The following is a 20,639-nucleotide window of genomic DNA, read 5'->3' as shown; positions in this document are numbered from 1 at the left end:
AGAGCAGAGGGTCTCTGGAGAGGTATATCCTACACTTCCAGACCACAAGATTCTCAGCACAAAGTAGTTATAAATTTATTTTTAAAGAAGGGCAGCAACTCCTACTGATAGACAACCCTTTGTCATCTGCCCTCTGAATAAGCCAGAGAAGTATGGCTTCCCAACTCTTGAGACTGATTTTTACCATTCCCAGACCTAGGCAGGGTGGCTGACCCACTGAGCTGCAAGGACAAAGTCTGAGTGACTAGTTTGGGGCAGATATAAGCACAAATAGGCTTGTCTCTCAGCCCCAGTCAAGGGAGCCCAATTCTGCTGCCCTAGCAATCCTAACTCCCCAATAGCGGAGATAGCACAGCCTACCTAGCAGCATTGGGATAACTCTACAAGGCAGCCTGGGGAAGGCTTAAGTAGTCAATAAACTAACTCTACATACAAGCCTGGGAGGTCCAGCCCCACTCAGCAAATCTAATCCCGTCTCTAAGATACAGCTCTGGACCATATCCCGCTTCATTTTTTTTTAATTAAATACTTTTATTGGAGGGGCTTACATTTCTTCTCACAATCCATGTAATCATCCATTGTGTCAAGCACATTTGTACATATGCTGCCATCATCATTTTCAAAGCATTTTCTTTCTACCTGAGTCCTTGATATCAGCTCCTCATCTTCCCCCTCCCTCCCCTAACCACCCTCCCACATGAAACCTTGATAAATTATAGGTATTATGGTAGCAGACAGACATTGGGCCTCTACTTAAGTCTTCCCTCAACACAAGAACACTTTGTTCTAATAACCTGGTATTCTGTGATGCTCACCTTCCAACACAATCACTTAAGACAAAATGGGTGCATAAGCAAATGTGGTGAAGAGAGTGGATGGTGCCCAGCTTTCAAAAGATATAGCATCTGAGGTCTTAAAGGCTTGAAGATATATAAGAAATGTCTAGCTGAGAAGCAACGAAGCCTACATGGAAGAAGCACAGCAATCTGTGTGATAATGCAGTGTCAATGGGATCAAGTGTCAGTCATCAAAGACCCAGAACAAAACAACCATATCAATGTGAATGAGACAGAGTGTGGAGTGGAGACCCAAATCCCATCTATAGACAATTGGACATCCTTTACAAAAGGGTTACAAAGAAGAGACAAGCCAGTCAGGGTGCAATGTATCACTGACAAAACATACAAATTTCCTCTAGTTCTTTAATGCCAAAACCCACTATCATGACCCCAATTCTACCTTACAAATCTGGCTAGACCAGAGCATGTACACTGGTACAGATAAGAGCTGGAAACACAAGGAATCCAGGACAGATAAAACCCTCAGGGTCAATAATGAGAGTAGCAATACCAGGAAGGGAAGGGGAAGGTGGGGGGAGAAAGGGGGAAACAACCACAATGATCTACCCCTTTCCTCCTTTATTTACTTTATAACCCAATCATGTTTGAGTAATATGTTCTTCTATCTCCATGTGTTACAAAAGGTTATGGAGGACCAAGAGAACCTAAAATCTATCTACAAAGTATCTAGTGAGATCAAGCCTCTGGCAGATCCCCTCTAGCCACAAGTGAGGGACTCTTTAATAGTTTTACTATCAGAGAGAGACAACTATAAACTTGATTATGGTGGATCTAACCATGGCATGATTCTTAGTTGAATTCTCTCTGGACTCAATCTGAATTTGCTCTAGCCTCAAATATTTCTCACTTGTTCAACAATAAAACTTTCTTCTCTGGATTTAATATTGTGGGTGGTCTTTCTGACTCTTAATTTTTATTTTAATCTTTATATTATTATTTTCTTCTTTCTGTTGTTTTTTATTGCTTTGGTTAGGTTTCCCAGTTTGTGAAGCACAGGAGGAGTGGATGCACAGAGACAATAACTGCTGCAATGGTTATCTTTGTCATGGGGCGGGGAGAGTAGGAGGGGAACCAGGGAACAATGGATACAAGGAGGTGGAGGGAGCACTAAAACTGATATTTTTTATGTATTAGCATAAATTTAATAAGGTGGTGACTTCAATACATCAAATTCACACTGCCCGTTACCCATCAGGAATATAATCCTCTGCCCCTCATTTCCAATACACACAGTCTGGTGGTTTTCAACTGCTGAAATTCCAAAAGCCATTTTGCTTCATCTGGCAAGGAAAAGTATACTTTCTTGCCTTGCTTCACAGTTATGTCAACCTTTATTTTCATGTTACATTTTGATGTGCAGAAATCCTAATCCTTTCGCTACATTTTCTTTAACTTTTCATTGTGGATTACGTGAAGGCTTACAGAGCAGTTCATCAGGTTCTCGTCCACTGACTCACACGTATTTGGTCCACACATCTGCAGCAAGCCCCTCAAAGTGCCGTCACTGACTCTGTCTCCTTCCTGCCTCTATACTTCTTCTTTTCACTGGGTAAATGCTGCCCTTTTCACCTTATACGGCTGTGTATTTTACCAGACGGGTGGTCTCAGTTCCCCAACGGAAGGATGACTCAGGCCACTGTCTTGTGGTGGAAAGAGGCTTCCCACCGGACTCTTCCAAACCAGTTTGCCTGGCCTCTTTCATGATTTTGAGTTTTGTTCTACATTTTTCTCTCACTCTACCCAGGACCTTCCAATGTGATCTTTTCTAGAACAGTTGGTAGTGGTAGCCAGGCACCATCTAGTTTTTCTGGTCTCATCTAGTTGTGAAGACTGATGTGTGCGTGATCTGTTAGTCTGCGCGACTTTAGATTTCCATCACTTTTCTTTCCTCTCCCATGGCGACCAGAACCAGAGTGAGGCTAGCACTGATTTTGATGATGTGTGTACAACTCTTTTTAAAGTGATTTAACTATAGAAATGTATGATATGTGTATATTATTAAATCAAGAAAACTACTTTAAAAAGAAAGAAAACAATCTGGAAGGAGGAAGCGTTGTTTACAAGGCATGGAGATTATATTAATGATGGTGGAATAATTTGGAAAAGGATATCAATAATGGTTGTACAACATGAAGAGTATAATCAATAACGATAAATTATACCTAGAAGTTGCAGAATTTGAGAATATTTTGTTGTGAATATTTTTGGCACAATTTTTTTAATTACCCAGATGAAAATGGAGTTACCAGGACAAAAAAATACAGGAAAATATAAGAAGTTCAAAAAGTTCATGGAAAAATTCAATTATCTTTTGATTCCAAGTGTTTATAAACTCTTTGTAGCCTCTTCATATACATGAAATAAAAATAACCAATTCAGAAGATACAGTACTTGACTGAATCAGTACGCGACATATCAGATTTTGACATGAAATATCAAGAAAATTTTGCAACAGAGCTCAAACAAAACATCGGAATCTGACCCGATGCATGTGATTTTTGTAAACAAAAGCAGTTCCTGTTTCAGTCACTCAGCATTAATTGGCATATCTATTACGTGATGTTTAAACCATTAGCAGCTGTGTTCCAATTGTTTTGCTATACTTTCTTAGTTTTTTTGGCTTTTTGTACAGTTTTTAGATAATAAACATGGGTCCTAATAAAGAGTTATTTTTAAGGAATCATCATGATAAGGAACTGGTTAACCAAGTTATCAATATTGTTGATAATTTAGTAAACCCTTTTAGAAAACAGGTAAGGAAATGCCAACAGCAGATCACATTAGACAGACTTTTTTTTTTTAAGAGAAAGCCAGCCAGGTCCTAGTGCAAAAAGGCAAAGAAGGGGAAAAACTCCTAAAAGCAGCTACCAGTTGATTTTATGGAAGGGGATTTCCCTTCCAAACAATGACTCTCTCTCCATACCGCCTCTCCACAACCGTGTCCACAGATCCAGATCCTCATCAATCTCAAGGCACAGGCCAGACTGTAGTTGTTAAAAACTTTTTAAATGTTTCTTATTTAAATTATACTATTTAACTCTAAACTTTTTACTTTGAAATTTCTGTATAAGGTTTTGCATAAAAAGGGAAGGTTAAGGTAAAAACTTGGTGATCAAGGACGGATTAATCCATTTTCAGTTATTTCTTATGAGAAAAATTGATTCGGAACTCAACAGCATCGCATCTCGACACTCCTTCTAGAACATCCGTTGAGGTCTGGGGTTCTATTTTACCTAAAGGATATTATTACAATGATAAAAATAGCTTAAAGAACAGCATAAATAAGAATCAGAAAAACTCAAAAGTAATGATTCAAAGACTGAGTGAAAATAAATTCCTCAGAGAATATTCCTGGTCTTTTTCTCCCCAGCATGGCCTAATGTCCTTAAAGTGTCTTCCTAATAAGTCTGCTGATCATCCTGTGTCATTGAGAAAAATCTATCAACATGACCCATCAGGAATTCCTAAAGTCTTTAGCCATACTCTTTTTAACTATACTCTCTGTCTTGAATTTAATTGGCCCAACAGAGCTCCTTGTTTGATTGGACTTTTTTTAAGACGCCCTGATGAGACTAGGATAAGTACATTACTGAGAGAAATTACCTGCAGCCATCCACTCATCAGAGACATATTAAAAGCATGTTTTGTTTGGAATAAACTCATGCATGCTTGAATTGGAACCAGAGACAATACTTTTTTCACTTACCGTATATACTCGTGCATAAGCCGAGTTTTTCAGCACATTTTTAATGCAGTTTTTGTGGTCAAATTAGGTGGCTCGACTGATATTCGGATCGGCTTATACTTCAGTATATACAGTATCTTTAGTTGTAGTCTAGAAGGTTAAACACTGGGCTGCTAACTATAAGGTCAGCAAGTTCAAAACCACCAGCTACTCCATGGAAGAAAGATGAGGCTTTCTTTTCTTTACAAAGTCTGTCTCAAAAACCCACAGGAGCAGTTCTACCCTGTCAACAGTGTTTCTATGGGTCAGAATCAACCCAATGGCATTGAGTTTGGTGTGCGTGTTATATATTTTAGATACCCAGAGGTGAAATGTTAGAGCCAGAAAAGCTAAATGGATGACAGTGGAAGCTGAAAATGCATTTTCAGGATCCGCACAGGGAATAAGCCTCCACTGACTCCCCTCTGACCATCATTGAGGGATGGGAATAACCTGGTGATCAGACAGACGGTATTGGAGAGACAGATTACATGACTATAGTTGATTAAAATCATGAATCTGACTTGAATGGTTATAACCTTGTCATTTGATATCCCTTTTGATGCACTTTGTGTTTGACCTACTTTTTAATATAGCCTGTAGATATTTTTTTTCATATTGGGGTTTATATCTGTTGTATTTTTCATGATGGGTAGCCTTCTTGACTCTCGGTTATGTGTTTTTCTGTTTTCCAGTATATAAAACACAGATGGGTGAATCCATAGAGATTATAACTGGAATAAGGGTTCCTGGGGGCACAGCAGGGGAACTGGAGACACATACGGGGAAGCTGCTATCGGGGAGTACAAGGAAGGAAAGAAATGTTTTGAAACTAATTGTGGTAGTGATTGTACAACACTGCTTGATATGAATGAACCATGGAATAGAATGATGTCTGAAATGGGTCTCAATCAAATGGTTTGAAGAAAAAATTAAAGGCTAAATAATCTCTTAATGAATTACTGTTGGAAAATTATCTAAGAGATAATCATAAACAGTTTAAAAATAAACATCAAATTAATAATAAAAATAATAGCATATTTTGTATATAAACTTTAGTATAGGAATTATATACACATATACTGATTTAATTTGAATTAGCTTTTACATACATTTTTTAAGACCACAAGGATAAAATGTTCACCTTTTAAAAGGGACGGGAAGTGGCCTTTTCACTAAATGTGTTTTTTACTATATGAACTTTCTAATGTTCGGCATTTGAAAATATTATTTATTTAACTGCTGTGGAGATAATCCTTGTATATGTATTAAGGTTTCCCTGGAGATTCGAATGTTAGTGAGGATTAAGAACATTTGTTGGAAAATTTAAAGGAGGTTCAATCAGTAAAGTTCCAAAGAGATGAAATGAACTAGTTGAAACTACATAAAGCAATATATAACATCATTTTGAAATAGAGTTTTTGTAATGTATTGGGCACTATGGACAAAGACCGGCCTTGGCCATAAGCTAGCTCACAGCCACGCAAAGTCCTATGGAGTACAGTGCCACCCTGAAACACGGAGGTGGCGATGTGTCATCACTGACATGAGGGGAATGGATTTACAAGTGATAGGAGAAAAGGAAGAACATTCCCCAAGAAAAGATGGAATGAAAAAAAAAAAAAAGAAAGAAAAGATGGAATGAACACATGGCTCTGCCAACATCCTAAATTTGGCCTAACCTCCCTAAGATAAGAAAATAAGTTTCTGTTCTTTAAAGCCACCCACTCTGTGCAAAGGAAACCTGATGGCATAGTGGTTACAGATTGGATTGCTAACTGCCAGGGCAGAAACCACCAACCGCTCCAAGGGAGAAAGACGGGCTTTCTACTCACAGACAGAGTTACAGTCTCAAAACTCACAGGGACAGTTCTCTGCTGTCCTACAGAGTCTCTATGAGTCAGCATCGACTGGATGGCAAAGAGTGAGGGAACTAAGGCTATCTAATTTATAAGAAAGGTGTAACAGTAAAAAATTAGGCAAAATATATTCAAAGAGTATTTTTATATATAAATAATTTGAGCAGTTTGCTTTCATCAATTTGTCTAGAATACAAAAATGTATTGCTTTAAATTAACCAGTATAAATGCCTCTTATGACCATGCTTATTGTTCTAATAGAACTGACAAAGAGGTGTAACAAATAGTATATAACCTCTGAATTTGGTGATTAAATCATTCCACTAACTTTAGAATAATAAAATATGGAAGGAGGAAGGGAATAAAAAGAAAGAAATATGTGTATCTCACAATCACCCACTTTTCATAAGGTAAAGAGAACTGATGTCCTAATAACTGAAATATATTCATTTTACAATGACTAATCCAACTTGAACTATAATAATAAAAGGAAGTCATAAATATTTTAGCCTAACCAAAATACAGTTTGTTCTCCTTTGATTCCATTTTTTCTCTTCAAAGTATAATTAATCAAGATTAACGATAGATGAATAAAAGTAATGTCTTCAGGCTATGATTCATTAGAATTTCCTTCAGCAGTCTCCTTCATTCCTGTGTAAGTCACCAAACGACATTTTGGGTTGCTACACAACCTACACCAGGCCATAACATTTTTAAATACTAAGTGTTATCAGGTTCTTCTCTACCCTTAACATCAAATATTGTTGTAACAGTTACATCTGACAAAGCTCCCAAATGTCCAATAGCTAACGATTTCCCATTTTAAATAGTATACAAAATATTAACGATTATAGCTACTGACAGTTAAGTATTATCAGCTGTGTAATTAGCCATACAACACAAGTGGCAATTAGAAACAATCTAAGTCCATTTGTGGGGTAAACATATGAACCTCTGAAATATTTCATTTGACTAATAGTATTTACTCCTTTTTAAAATTAAATTTCCAAACAGAGTAATCAAGCTTTTATAACCAGAAGGCCTTTCAGTAGGGAGTGTTCTTTGGAAGGGCAAGCCTAGTCTTTAAAAACGTTATCTAGAAAATTCCCAAAGCTAACAACAGCTACCAATATTGACAACTGTCAGAAATAACACCTCAATAACTACTTGTATCTGGTCACTAGTTTATTTTAATGTTGCAGCATTACAACCTGTAAAATCTGATACACTGACAAGTGTCTTTACTTTGTACTGGTCATGGGAGCTGACCAGCCTGCTAAGGGAATCAGAGAAAGACAAAAAGGTGTGGAGTCCAAATTGCACTGACATGAGTTCTCTAAACATGTCATATAAAGGTCCTTTAAATAGTATCTCTGACAAATGCAGCATGACTAATTTTTCTTCCTCTGCTTGGGCTACACACCCTGGACAGAGCAGGAAAAGGAGAGGCAGTGCACACCCTCATTTGTACTGTGGAGTTCACAGTATTCGTTATTTCCTTGTTAGGGCACATTCACACCACTCCACCTATCCTGGTAATTAGACCTTATCGCATAAAACAACACAGCTAGAATTCTCTATAGGAGTACAACATGTTGCTGGGGGTGGGGGGTGGGGAAGGTTGTTTAAAGGTTGTACAAACGTTCCATTTATTAAATTCTCTTTCTCTAGTCAGACAAAAATCTTGACAAAGGCACACCTAACACTGGGCTAAGTGGGGTATATTTCTTTAAAAACATTAAAATTTCAAGGCCCTTTATTTTGAAATGAGGGTATAATACTTAAGCTCTTTCAAGGTGAATGGGTATGATTTTTGCTTTCTTCTGTGTATTTTGTATTGTCCTCATTTTCCACAACAATATTATTAAAATATATGTAAATTAACATTTCTTAATGAGAACATCTTCTCAGGTAATTTAGTTTAGTCTTGCTGGAATGATTATATATCCTGATAAATTTTGCTTTATTGAGAATAGCAAAAAGAAGCAAACACAAAATACAAGGGAACTTCAAAAATTTGTGGAAAATTTCACTATCTTTACATTCAATTTTCCCAAACTTTTTGAAACCATTTGCACATTATCCCTGTAATCATAGTAACAGAAAATATTTTCTACTTCATTAAGCCTCACAAATATTTAGAGAATCTATATGTTAGCAAGGGTCCTTGCTTCTGCAATGTTTAAGTACCGGTACTCAACTGCTAGTCAAGAGGTTGGTGTTTTGAACTCACAAGCTGCTCTTTGGTAGAAAGAAGAGGCTGTCTGTTTTTATACAGCTTTACAGCGTCTGAAAGCCTAAGGGGCAGTTCTACTCTATGTGATAAGGTCATTATGAATTGGAATCAACTTGACAGCAGTGATTACATGTTAAATACCTTAATATAAAAATATCTGGATTGTCATACTTTGCAGAATATTATGACAGATGCATTCACACTCAAGTATTTGAGGGATGATTGGCAGAATACATTTCTAAGCATTAAGTCTAACATAATCACTATTCAAGTATTGACCAATATAGTGTATCCTACATGTATTTAGCATACATTGGTCTCTTTTACTACATATCTAACAACACAGGTTATATATTTTTGTTGACATTTTGAAAATGTCTAACACATACACATATGTATGCACACTTCATAGGTAAGCAAAAATTTAAACTTAAAAGATTTTTGGATTATCTCCAATTTTGAGTTAACAGTTAGATTACTCATTCTTCTGAGATCCTAGAAATTATTTCTTAATATTTTCCCCTAAAAGAAAAACAACCCTCAAATTACTTAGATTAGTAAGTTTTAAGTTTAAAAGCAATTTATAAGTGTAACTAAGCAAAGGACACTGAAAATGAAAACTGTAACTTTTGATTCCACTTCTTCCAAAATGGCAGGGAAGAATTTGTCTTCCTTATTTTCCTCACTGAGCATAGCTAACAGGCCCGGATATTGTATTTGAAACAAACATAAAATACTATGGACGGTGGAGAGAAAACCGACCCACTGAGGCATCTGAGGAATGAACAACAGAGTTTTGTGAGTTGTCTTTCTCAGCTCTCCTGCCCGATCAGTGACAGCGACAGACAACTGGAAATGCCAGTGGTACAGACATAACAGCTCAAAAAAAGCATCCTCTCTCAAAGCAGAGGACTGAAAAAGATGCGACCTAATGAGAGACAAAGAAGTGTTAGATAATAAGTGACCTGTGCCAACCAAACACCCGGGGGAAAGCACACACCTACACCCTCCCAGCAAAGGCCAAGTGCACCGCCTAGACGCCCACCTTCACCCAGATACCAGAGGGCCTGGCTGTCCCCTGAATTATCAGGAAAGAAAAAAACAAACAGGTGGGAAGTCAGGAATTTCATTCCACAAAAATGTAAGGAGGGTCCATTCCAGTCCCTGCCTATGCCAGAAGAGGCTGAGGAGGAAGTCACAACTTTAAGCACCAACCAGAGGTAGGACCCTGGAATCCCCCTGCCCCAATGGCCTCGGTACAGACACGTGGGTAAACAGTTACAACGTGCCTCTCCCCCAAGCCAGTGTGCTGTTAATTACGGCATATGGAGAGGCCCAAATCCTACCTCCTCCCAACAAGACACCCTGTCTTCCTTACAGTATCAAAAAGAGTGAACCTTGGGATTTCACCCCAACTTGAGAAAAACAAAGTGCACGCTCCTTTCCCTAACCAGTGAAGTGTCAGAAGAAGCTTGCTTATACACAACATTTAAAGGAGATCCAAGATATCATACTAAAATACAACAACAAATATTATGCAATCTGAACAACAGAGATAAAATACACTAAAAAGGGGTGCGGAGGGGAGAAAAAAAAGAAAAGAACAGAACTTCAAAGACCTGTGGAGCTATAACAAAAAGAGCATTTCCTAAGAAGTGATGCAGACACATTAGTTAAAACTCCTCTCTGCCAGTGAATTAAATTTGATTATGAGACCTCACAGCACCTTTCAAACCACTTAATCAACAAAGTAATAAAATACTCCATAGTTAGTTTACACTCTTATCCCCCTACTATAAAAAGACCCACTATATACTTCAGTAAACTCTTCTAATTTTTTTTCTTTGGAAATTTCTTTTAAGAGGAAGAGATTTTTGAACTGGCATTGGGTTTCTTAACCACAAGGTCAGTAGTACAAACTCACCAGTCACTCCGGGAGAAAGATAAGAGTGTCTACTCTCGTAAAAATTTGTAGTCTCGAAAACCCTATATAAGGTCACCAAAAGTCAGGCTGGACTGGATGGCAGTGATGTTCTGAGAATGAAAATCATCTGTCTTAGATTTCAGCTATTGATAGTAAACCAAGGAGGACAGCAATATAATGTAGCTGGCATTAATATTGGTCTTTATAACAGAAGGCTCAAAGTGCTATATGCCAGATCGTTCATGGTGTCCCTGGTGTACTATTATTCCTATAACATATAGAAAAACTATATTTAAAAAAGAAAATGTCTTATTAAATTACCCAAAATAAGTCATCCAATAGGAGCAAAAAATATACAAATTTCTCTCAATAATCGGTCATGTGCCCTTAGCAAGCACCATAATTCCATTAATAGGACTGGGAAGTCTGGATGTACACATTATAATGTGTATTATTTATCTAGTAAGGCAGTCTTTCAATCCTATCCACTGAGTACTTCCTACAAGCCAGGTATGCCTCTAGGCAAGAAGAAATATAAATTTTCTAAACTCACGAAGCTTAATTCAAGAGGTAAGGTAGTACGGGAGATAAATAATAAACAAGTCAAAATAAATATCAACTAGGAATAAGTGAGAAAAGTACAGCACAGACAAAGGACTGATGACTTCTGAAACTACACTAAAGGTTGGATGCAAAGGTACACATTTTCTATGTTAATACCATTGGCTTACCTGAAGTTCTTTGTATCTATCTTGAAAAGAAATGGCCTCTTGCTCTTTTTCTTTTAAGAAGCCTTTTTCTAAGACACTGTTCCTGTCCATTAATGCTTCCACATCCTAAAAGTAAATGTCAAGCATAAACTTAGCACCAATTTAATGGCATACAATATGTTTAATTTTATTTTCATTAAACATGCCAGAAAATATCTGGCAGAAAATGAAACCATAGAAAGTATGGTTTAAAGTCCAATAATATTACAACTTCTAGACGAGTATCGAAATTTTGAGGTAATGCTAAAAGTATACCAATAAATGAATATGAACATTCTGGTTAATTTCAATCTATATTCTTATACATACTTTCTATAAACTTTCTTAAGAGATAAATTTATAAGCAAATAATATCACAGAATTAAAATTATTTCTTTTTTATTATTTTCTGCTTTTCTTTTTTTTTCTCAAAACCGTTTTATTGGGAGTTAATTCAGACATCATATTATGCCATAGTTCAATCACATTAAACAGTATTGTACAATTGCTACCACAATTTTAAAATATTCTTTTCCTTCCTGAACTTCCTGACATCATCTCCCGTTTACCAGCCCCCCACACCACTGAACCCCAGAAACTCTTATTCTACTTGCTGTCCCTATAGGTTCGTCAATCCTGGGTTTTGTACACTGAGAAACAGAAAAAAAAATATATTTTTTTTAAATAATAAATATATGGTCATTTATCATATATTTAAATATATTTTTTAAATAATTTTAAAAAATAAAATATATGTATATAAAACAAAAATTCAAGGTGATCCCCAATAACATAACATATCTGAGATCAACTCCAATATGTACAAACAAAAAAAAAGAAAAAACTGTTGAAAACCAGATCAGGCCTAACCTGCATCAGAGGTGGGGATCCACTTTTGATCTTCTATAGTCATCTCTCTGATGCACGCCATTTAGCTACCACTTTCCTCCCATCCCTCCCACTGTAGGCTTAATGCAGATGTAAATTCCACAAATGTATCCTATATTCCAACTATCATCCATAGCCTCCTGCAAGCCAGATTCTCACAATTTAGGCTCTGATATTATACCACCCTTAGACTTCAGATTACAATAATTTCTTAAAACAACTGTAAATTTAAGAATCCAGTCAAATGTCCCATGATGCCTGATGTTCAATACATTAAATTACATAAAGAATTTATTATTGTAATACTTCTAGTCTGCATAAGAAATACAATACTGTCTGCTGTCATAATAGAGATGATAAATAAAAATAAACGAGACAGCAATCATCAGTTAGAGCAGTCTAACGAAATCTAAAAAACAAAGGTTATTCTTATCGCATAAAATAAGTTATTTAAAAAAAAAAAAGTTATTTTAATGGCACTCAATTGGTCTAATAAAACGACAGGGTGAAAAAAACATCACATTCTAACTTTGGTGGCCCCGTTAGAGGTCTGAAGACTACTTGTCCCTCCAATTCCAAAATTAATTCATGAAACATTTTCCACTTTAGAAGGAAAATTAGAATAACTACTAGTACTTACTATTACTCTCAAATACGTCACATCTATTTCTGTATGAACTATTTCCGTTTTTTTTCAAAACTGTTATATGATAAACTCATGTAACTGATTTAAATGTAAGGTCAAGGAAAATCTCATCTTCTTTCTCTGATGAGGTTTTAATCAGAGTTTTAAATTACATCTAATTCTCGGTATAAGGCAATTCAAGTATTTGTTTTTAAAGCAAATGTAAGCAAACCTTTTTAATTCTCTGTTTTTCTTCTTCAGAAACTTTGAGTTTAATCTCCAGGCTTGAAATTTTCTGCTGAAGCTGGATGTTTGATATATTGGCTCCATGAGCCTCAGAATCATCCGCAAGTGCAATTGTTCCATTACTTTTCTCATCAGTTAAACCCAATGGAAAAAGTGAGATATCCAAATGAGTGTGTGTTGATTGCTGAATCTAAACCACATTAAGAGGGAAAAAAAGAAAAAGACAAGAGGGAAAAGTTTACACTGTAGCAATAATGAAAACATCCAAAGGGCATAAGAAACCACATTTGGAAATTAACTTGTAGCAAAGGTTCTGAAATTATTTCACCCTGTAAGTAAATCAACAGAAGACCTCAAACTTACAACCTGATCTTTGTAGGAAGAAACAAAATTTCTTCTATTTCATAGTCTAAACAATTTATGATCTGGCTAGCATAGCACTAAAAATTTAAATTGTTTCTTATGATTGAAAGTGCAATTTAGGTGTAGACACATCTGGTACTAGTTCTTGATTTTACACACAAAGAGAAATATCCTTATATTTTAAATTGGAAATTTATTGACGAACACTAATTGATCAACAATTGTTTTCTGGTATTCTCAGCTTTCAGCCAACATCCACCTGACATCAGCAATGCTATTCCTTGTTCCACATCTCCTTCTGAATCTGTCCTAAACCTCTGCTAGCTCCTTGTTATTGTACTGATGCAACCACTGTTGAATGATCCCCAGAAAAATTTACTGGGGATGTGATATTAATGATATTGCTCTATAATTTCCAAAATCTGTGAGGTCACCTTTCTTTGCAGTGAGTACAAATATGGATCTCTTCCACTCAGTTAACCAAACAGCAATCTTCCAAATGTCTTGGCATAGATGGAGAACTTCGTCAGCTTCTTGCTATTCCATCAACTCACAGAACTGTGTTCTTGCTAATGCCATCAGGAGCGGCTCCCTTTAGTTCCATTGGTGTTAGCCTTAGGCTACCTAGGGAAATGGCTGAATGACAACTAGTTACTTTTGGTACAGTGTCTATGTATTTTTTCCATCATCCTTTGATGCTTCTGGCATCATTCAACATTTTGTCCACAGAATCTTCCAGTATTAAAACTGAGTGTTGAATGTGTGCTTGAGTTCTCTCAGCTTAAGATATGATGAGGGTGTTCTTCCTTTTTTTGGTTTTTCTGACTCAGGACTTGGTACATTACATTATAACATTTTAATTCATATTCTCAAGCTGCCCTTTAAAATATTCTGTTCAGCTCTTCTACTACATCATTTCTTTCGTTTGTCTTAATTACTGCACAATTAAGAGTAAGTTTGAGTCTCTTCTGACATCTACTTTGATCTTTTCTATCTTTCCTGTCTTCTTAACGACCTGTTGCTTGCTCCATGTGTGATGTTTTCATGTCCTCCCACAGCTCATCAGGTCTTCTGTGTTCAATGCATTTAATCTGATCTTGAACTGTTCTCAAAATTCAGGTGAGAAACACTCACGACCATATTTTGACTCAAGATCATATGAGAGGGGGTGCCCCCCCAAAAAACAGAAAAGAGTTCCGCTGGGTGAAGCTTTCGTAGGACACATTTTTCCCGGTAAGTGAGCATCAAACAACTCCCTCTGAGTTAGTGCATCCCGTGGCATCACCTACGAAGGTTCACTGTGGCCACATTGAATTTTTTCATAAAAGCAGTTTTGCTCAAACCTTGTTTTGTTTGTGGGGGACGATTTAAGAGAAGAGCGTGCGGCTGTTTCCTGCTCAAGGAAAATGCCACAGAAACTGTTTTAATGTTGAACACAGTTTACAAGAACAGCGCTATGGGAAAAACTCAAATAAGTTGAAATGTCCTTTGATGACAAACCTCATTCTGGACATCCATCAACTTCCCAAACAAACAAAAATGTCAACTCATAGTGCATTAAACCAGGTCAGACTGTTACTCAAGCTTTCTACTTAGAGGTCTGAAAAGATTGCTTAACAGTGTACAACCAAAAAAAGGCTGGATTGTGGCAGACACAGGGGACTGGTTTTCCACCAAAATAATGCACTTGCTCACACAGCCATCTCAGTGTACCAATTTTTGGCAAAATCAGCATGCCTCTCTTGTTCCATGCACTTTACTCACCTGACCTCATTCCCTGCGACTTCTTTTTGTTTCCTCAATTGAAGAGGGGCATGAAGGACAGCAATTTGACAATGTAGAAGAGCCATCCAAACAGGTGAGTTTGAAAGTTGTTTCCAAGAATGGAATCAGAGATTTGACAGATGTATTAAGTGTAATTTGAAGGTGATATGGTTGTTTTGTAAAAAAAAAAAAAATTAAATACATAGTTTTTTAAAAAAATCATTCCAGTTTGTTTTATATTTTTAGTACCCCCTGGTATTTTGGTTCCTCTGAATTTGTGTTCATTTTCCTCAGCTTCAACATGAACTTGCATATGAGTCACAGGTGGTCTGTTCCACAATTGGTGCTTGGCCTCCTTTTAGCTGCTGATTTTGAGCTTCTCGGCTTTCTCTTCCCCAGATGCAGTCAGTTTGATTTCTATGTATTCCACCTAGAGGAAGCCCACATATTTAGTCACTTTTGTGTTGTAAAAAGAAAGTATTTGCAAAGAAGGAATTGTTTTGCAAAAATTATCATGCCATGTTCAGTTTCCTTTCTCTCACCAAAGCCAAATTTCCAATTGCTCTTCCTTCCTGTTTGTTTCCATCTTTTGCATTCCAATTACCAATAATCATCACTGCATCTTTGATTGCATGTTTGATCAATGTCAGACTGAAGATGTGAGTAGAATTCAATTTCTGCATCACTGCTTTTAGTGGTTGGTGTAAAAGTATGAATTATAGTTATTGTTATCATAGAATGAGTAGATTTACTTGTATACAGATAGGCATTATCCTACCACAGACAGCATCGTAGTTCAAGATCAAACTTCAAAAATTCTTTTTAAGGATAAATACTGCAGAGGCAGTGAATTATTTAATGTGGCTTCCCTAACCAAAATCTCTAACTCTCACCAAACAACCTTTTCCTGTATGGGTCTGGTAAGAAGATGGAAGAATGTACTGACAGGAGTCACCTGTGAGTAACTGGGAGCAAGATTCTCTAAAGTGCCATCCTATTGTGTATAAAATGAGCCCTCTGAAAAACAGGAGGAATGGGTCTCATTACCAGCATGAGCCAGGAGTGGAGTGCATCTTCTGAACCTGATATTCCACCATCCGAGGAACAGCGGCAGAACCAAGAGCCAGAGCATGGAGCAGGCATGATGGCCTTCCCAGCTCACTGAGCCAGTAACGTCCAGTGCTTTGGTGCAGGAGGCTGGCTTGCAGAGTGGAGTGTCTCTGGATTTAATTCAGGAAGCTGAGCTTGCTGACCCACAGAAGTGGAGCGGAGTGCCTTTGGGCATAGGTTTACTGGAATGGGGTCCCTCTGGGCACTCGTTAGGGATCTGGGTGTGCTGACTCAAGGAGCTTACACTGAGTGCAGTAGTGTTGAGGCTTGTAGCAGAGTGGTTTGCCCTTTGGGCATTCAGTAGCAGACTTAACAGAACTTTATAACACTCCTGGTAAACAACTCAACCTTTAGCATGTCTCACTGGCATTACAACTAGTAAACTTCCTTAATAAACCCTTTTATCATGAATTTTGTCTGGGGCACCTCTGTAGCCATAATAATGGATATTAAAAATGAGAAAGGTGAACTAGTGGACATTAAGACAATGCCAATGCATCTTGAATCTGTAATTCCCAGCTTCATCAAGGATGATTTTCTCAATCAAAATGGCCAATACCAGTCCATTTCAGCTCACTAACACCTAGAATATTGATCTTGGCCCATTCCATTTCATTTTGACAACTTCCAGTTTTCCTAAATTTATATTTCACATGTTCTAAGCTCCAGTTATTAATAGATGTTTTCAGCTGTTTCTTTTCATTTTGAGTCAAGTCCACTGAGCAAACAAAGGTCCCAATGGCCTTACTCCTGAAGACTTCACTTCGTCCACGGCATTATGGTCCACTTTATCTTGAGCGGCAGATCTTCTCATTTTCTTTACTGTCCTCCATCCTGAGAGCCTCGTCTTCTGGCACAATCTCTAACAATGTTCTGCTGCTATTCATGAGGATAGCAAAGAAAGTAGATGGCCTAAAAATGTGTGGATGACCTACAAATGTTTAGAAGACCTAAAAATGTGACCATCGCTTTACAAATCTGAACGTGGCTCTAGAACTTAGCACGTACCTATTCAGATGAGGAGGCATCAACACATTGAAGGAAAATAGAAGTTAATATTATGTAAAATTCCCACAAACATTTTGAAGCTCCCTCATATAAATGTGACCACAAAATATTTCTCTTTTGATGCCTAAAAAATATACCCTTTAAAGTGATGTGTTAGTACGCAAACATTCCATTATTAAACTGGTTTGTATTTTGCTTAGTTTGCTTCATATCCATGTCATTTGAAAACATTAATCTCAGATTTTAGTTAGGCCCCGATGGAAATAAATGTTCATATAAATACATCCTAAGAACTACTGTCTTTTTCTCTTTACTCTAAAATTGAAATACCATAAGATTCTCTAATAAAAAGAGCCATTTTGAAAATTATTACCCTTTTTTTGAAGTTCAAAATTTGAAATCTAAATTAAGTCAACTTTAATAAATTAAATAATGAAATATCGCAATCATACTTTGGTAACTACAGATAGTTAAATAAATTACAAATTGTCTCAGAAGCAAAGAATAGCTGTAGTTTAGTGTTTCTAGGCATTAACTTTATAACTAAAATGACTAATGCAGAAACACTTCCTTTACAAAATCAAAAATGCTTTATAAAACAAAAATAGTTTGGAGTTTTCTTTAATATGAAAATGCTTGCCCGAGGTATCCCGTGCGGCTATAATAGAAATACTAAACAGACATGTATTCTCTCAGAGCTTAGAAATTAGAAGTCCAAATTCAGGGTAGTAGCTCTAGGAAAGACTTGTTCTCTACATAGGTTGACTCGGAGCAAAAATCATTGTCTCCTTCCAGTATCTATGGGGCTGAGGTCCCTTGGAGAGTCCACATGTCTTACCATTAATCTTCCTCTGGGTCCAGGAGGTTCACAGCACCGGGATCCTGAGTGCAAAGGAGAGGCTCTGCTCCCATATCTTCTTTCTTGGTGATACTGGGGTCCCTCTGATTTAATCTCTTTTTAATCTCAAAAGAGGTGGAACCAAGATACTACATAATCCTGTAGCTTTCATACTAAACACCTCACTAAATGCCACTAATCCTCATTAACATAGTGATTAGAATTTACAACACACAGAAGGATTATATAAGATCACAAAATGGAGGATTGTTCCTTAATACTGGCAGTTATGACCTAACCAAGTTGACAGATATTTGGGGAGGACAAAATTCAATCCATTAACAATGTCCTTAAAAAGTATATTTTTGTCCTTACCTGTCCAACAGTTTGACTGACAATGCTGTTCTCTGCAAGAGAATTCTCTGGTAATGAAAGGATGGAATCAGAAGAGAGACGGCCAACAGAAGGTGCCGAGCAATCATGGTCCAGTACAATCTCAGGAGAAGCTGGGGAGAGATGGACTCCAGATACTAATGGAGAACAATAACAACAACAAAAAGCACAGTTTTAGGAAAGGGAACACAGACTGAGGGGAGGCTGAAAGGAAGCAAGAGAGGAGAGTAAGGGACAAGGATGAGGGAAGTACAAGTACTGGGAATGAAAATAAGTTTCTATAACTATTCCTCATGGACTGTTACCTAAAATCTAAAATTGGTTTTAAATTTATTATCAGATGTATATGTGATATAAAGCAAACATTAAAAGTTTAATGATATAATATTTACATTACCATAAAAAGTACATTTCCTGATCAGCACAAAAGGATGATAATTGCATGATCCTACTTAGTGAAATATTCAGAAGAGACAACTGCACAGAAGCTACTATCTGGGAAGGAGGGAGAGGAAATAGTGGAGGATTGCTTAAGAGGTACACGGTTTTTAAGGGTGATAAAAAAATTTTTTATACAGATGTGATTCCTGTACAGCCTAGTAAATGCCATTAATGTCACATAATGGTACGCATAAAATAGTTTAAGAGCTTTATTACATACATTTCAATACAATAAATTCTTCTTAAAGAAGAAGTACATTTCCAGGTTATACCTCTGCTCAATTGGTTCACAACAATTCTTGAGAGTGCCTACCAGTGCCAGGCTCAGGTATTAGGCACTGAAGAGACCACAGGGAACAAAACAGACATATGTGTGCATTCAATGATCATATGGCTGAGCAAGCAAGTGGAACCAAGTGAACATTTATTATATTAAAATTAATATGAAATAACTACTACATTGAAACAATTAATCCAATTGTCTAAGTTTTTCCTCTGTAAAAAAGGAGATTAAAAAAAAACAACTAATGTTTGGGAGGGTGGAAGAAAGGTGAGGGAGAAAGGGGGAACAGATTACAAGGATATACATATAACCTCCTACCTGGGGGACAGACAGCGGAGAAGTGAGTGAAGGGAGATGTTGGACGGTATAAGATATGACAAAATAATAATAAGTTATAAATTATCAAGGGTATGGGGAGGGGGAAGTGGGGAGGGAGGGGAAAAATGAGGAGCGGATACTAAAAGCTCAAGTAGAAAGCACATGTTTTGAGAATAATGAGGGAAACAAATGTACAGGAGTGGATGTAGGATGGATGTAGGTGTGGATTGTGATAAGAGTTGTATGAGCCCCTAATAAAATGATTTTATAAAAAAAGAGTTGTACAAGTCCCCAATAAAATGATTTAATTATTAAAAAAAACTAATGTTAGTTTGCTCAATTAATCATTTGTACAGAAAAATAAATAAGCTGAAACAGAATTCTGTAATTTTTACAACAAAACATTATTGTGATAACCGTTGAAACAAAAAGTCACAAAAGGAAAGGCCAATTACCAAATATGGCATAAAACTTATAGATTAAGACAAAAGACAAATTGATAAAACTGCTTAAATGAACCAACTTTCAACTACAGCTTGTAAAACTTCAAATCAATATGTATTTTACCCTTTATAGCAGTGTATCATTTACATGTTCTGAGTGTCTAAATGATAAAACTCTATAACACATTGACATCAGCAGCAATGTCAGTAAAGTTCTGCTATAGGTTCGGGAAGGCAGTTCACAATGGAAATTGTATTTTTTCCTAAAGAAAGGCATTTACAAGGCTACCAATTATTAACAAACTAAAAATTCTATCAATTCCTGATTAGTTCTATAAGAAATAATTATCTTACATATATATTTTTTTTATTATATAGCAATATACTGACTTGTAAATACTATTGACTAGATACTTCTGTGGACCAGCAAGTCGTTTTCAACAGAGTATAAATGCCCCTAGAGCTTTTTCTCTGCTATAATAGTTGCAGAACCAGATCACCAGGTCTTCCTCCTGCTGGTGGGTTCTAATTGCTAATCTTTCAATTAGCAGTTAAAAGCTTAATTCT

At 36.6% G+C, this 20,639-nt stretch overlaps 1 protein-coding gene across 5 annotated transcripts in view; it reads right to left on the bottom strand.

The window, feature by feature from the left end:
* Positions 1-20,639, bottom strand: part of CCDC91 (coiled-coil domain containing 91) — a 365,255-nt gene that overhangs the window by 240,648 nt on the left and 103,968 nt on the right. For 4 of the 5 annotated variants that reach the window (XM_045288440.1, XM_045288443.1, XM_004699999.2 and 1 more), the window contains exons 4-6: positions 18,570-18,724; positions 13,098-13,301; positions 11,335-11,439 (exon numbers count right to left, since the gene is read on the bottom strand). In XM_045288440.1, coding sequence (XP_045144375.1) covers positions 11,335-11,439; positions 13,098-13,301; positions 18,570-18,724 — 464 coding nt within the window. The remainder of the gene's footprint in view (positions 1-11,334; positions 11,440-13,097; positions 13,302-18,569; positions 18,725-20,639) is intronic. The other variant, XM_045288442.1, reaches the window with a different exon arrangement.

This window comes from Echinops telfairi, unplaced genomic scaffold, assembly GCF_000313985.2.
Source record: "Echinops telfairi isolate 266 unplaced genomic scaffold, ASM31398v2 ScPeMD7_21;HRSCAF=78, whole genome shotgun sequence".
Taxonomy (NCBI): Eukaryota; Metazoa; Chordata; class Mammalia; order Afrosoricida; family Tenrecidae; genus Echinops; species Echinops telfairi.
This window is presented reverse-complemented; position numbering and strand designations above follow the sequence as displayed.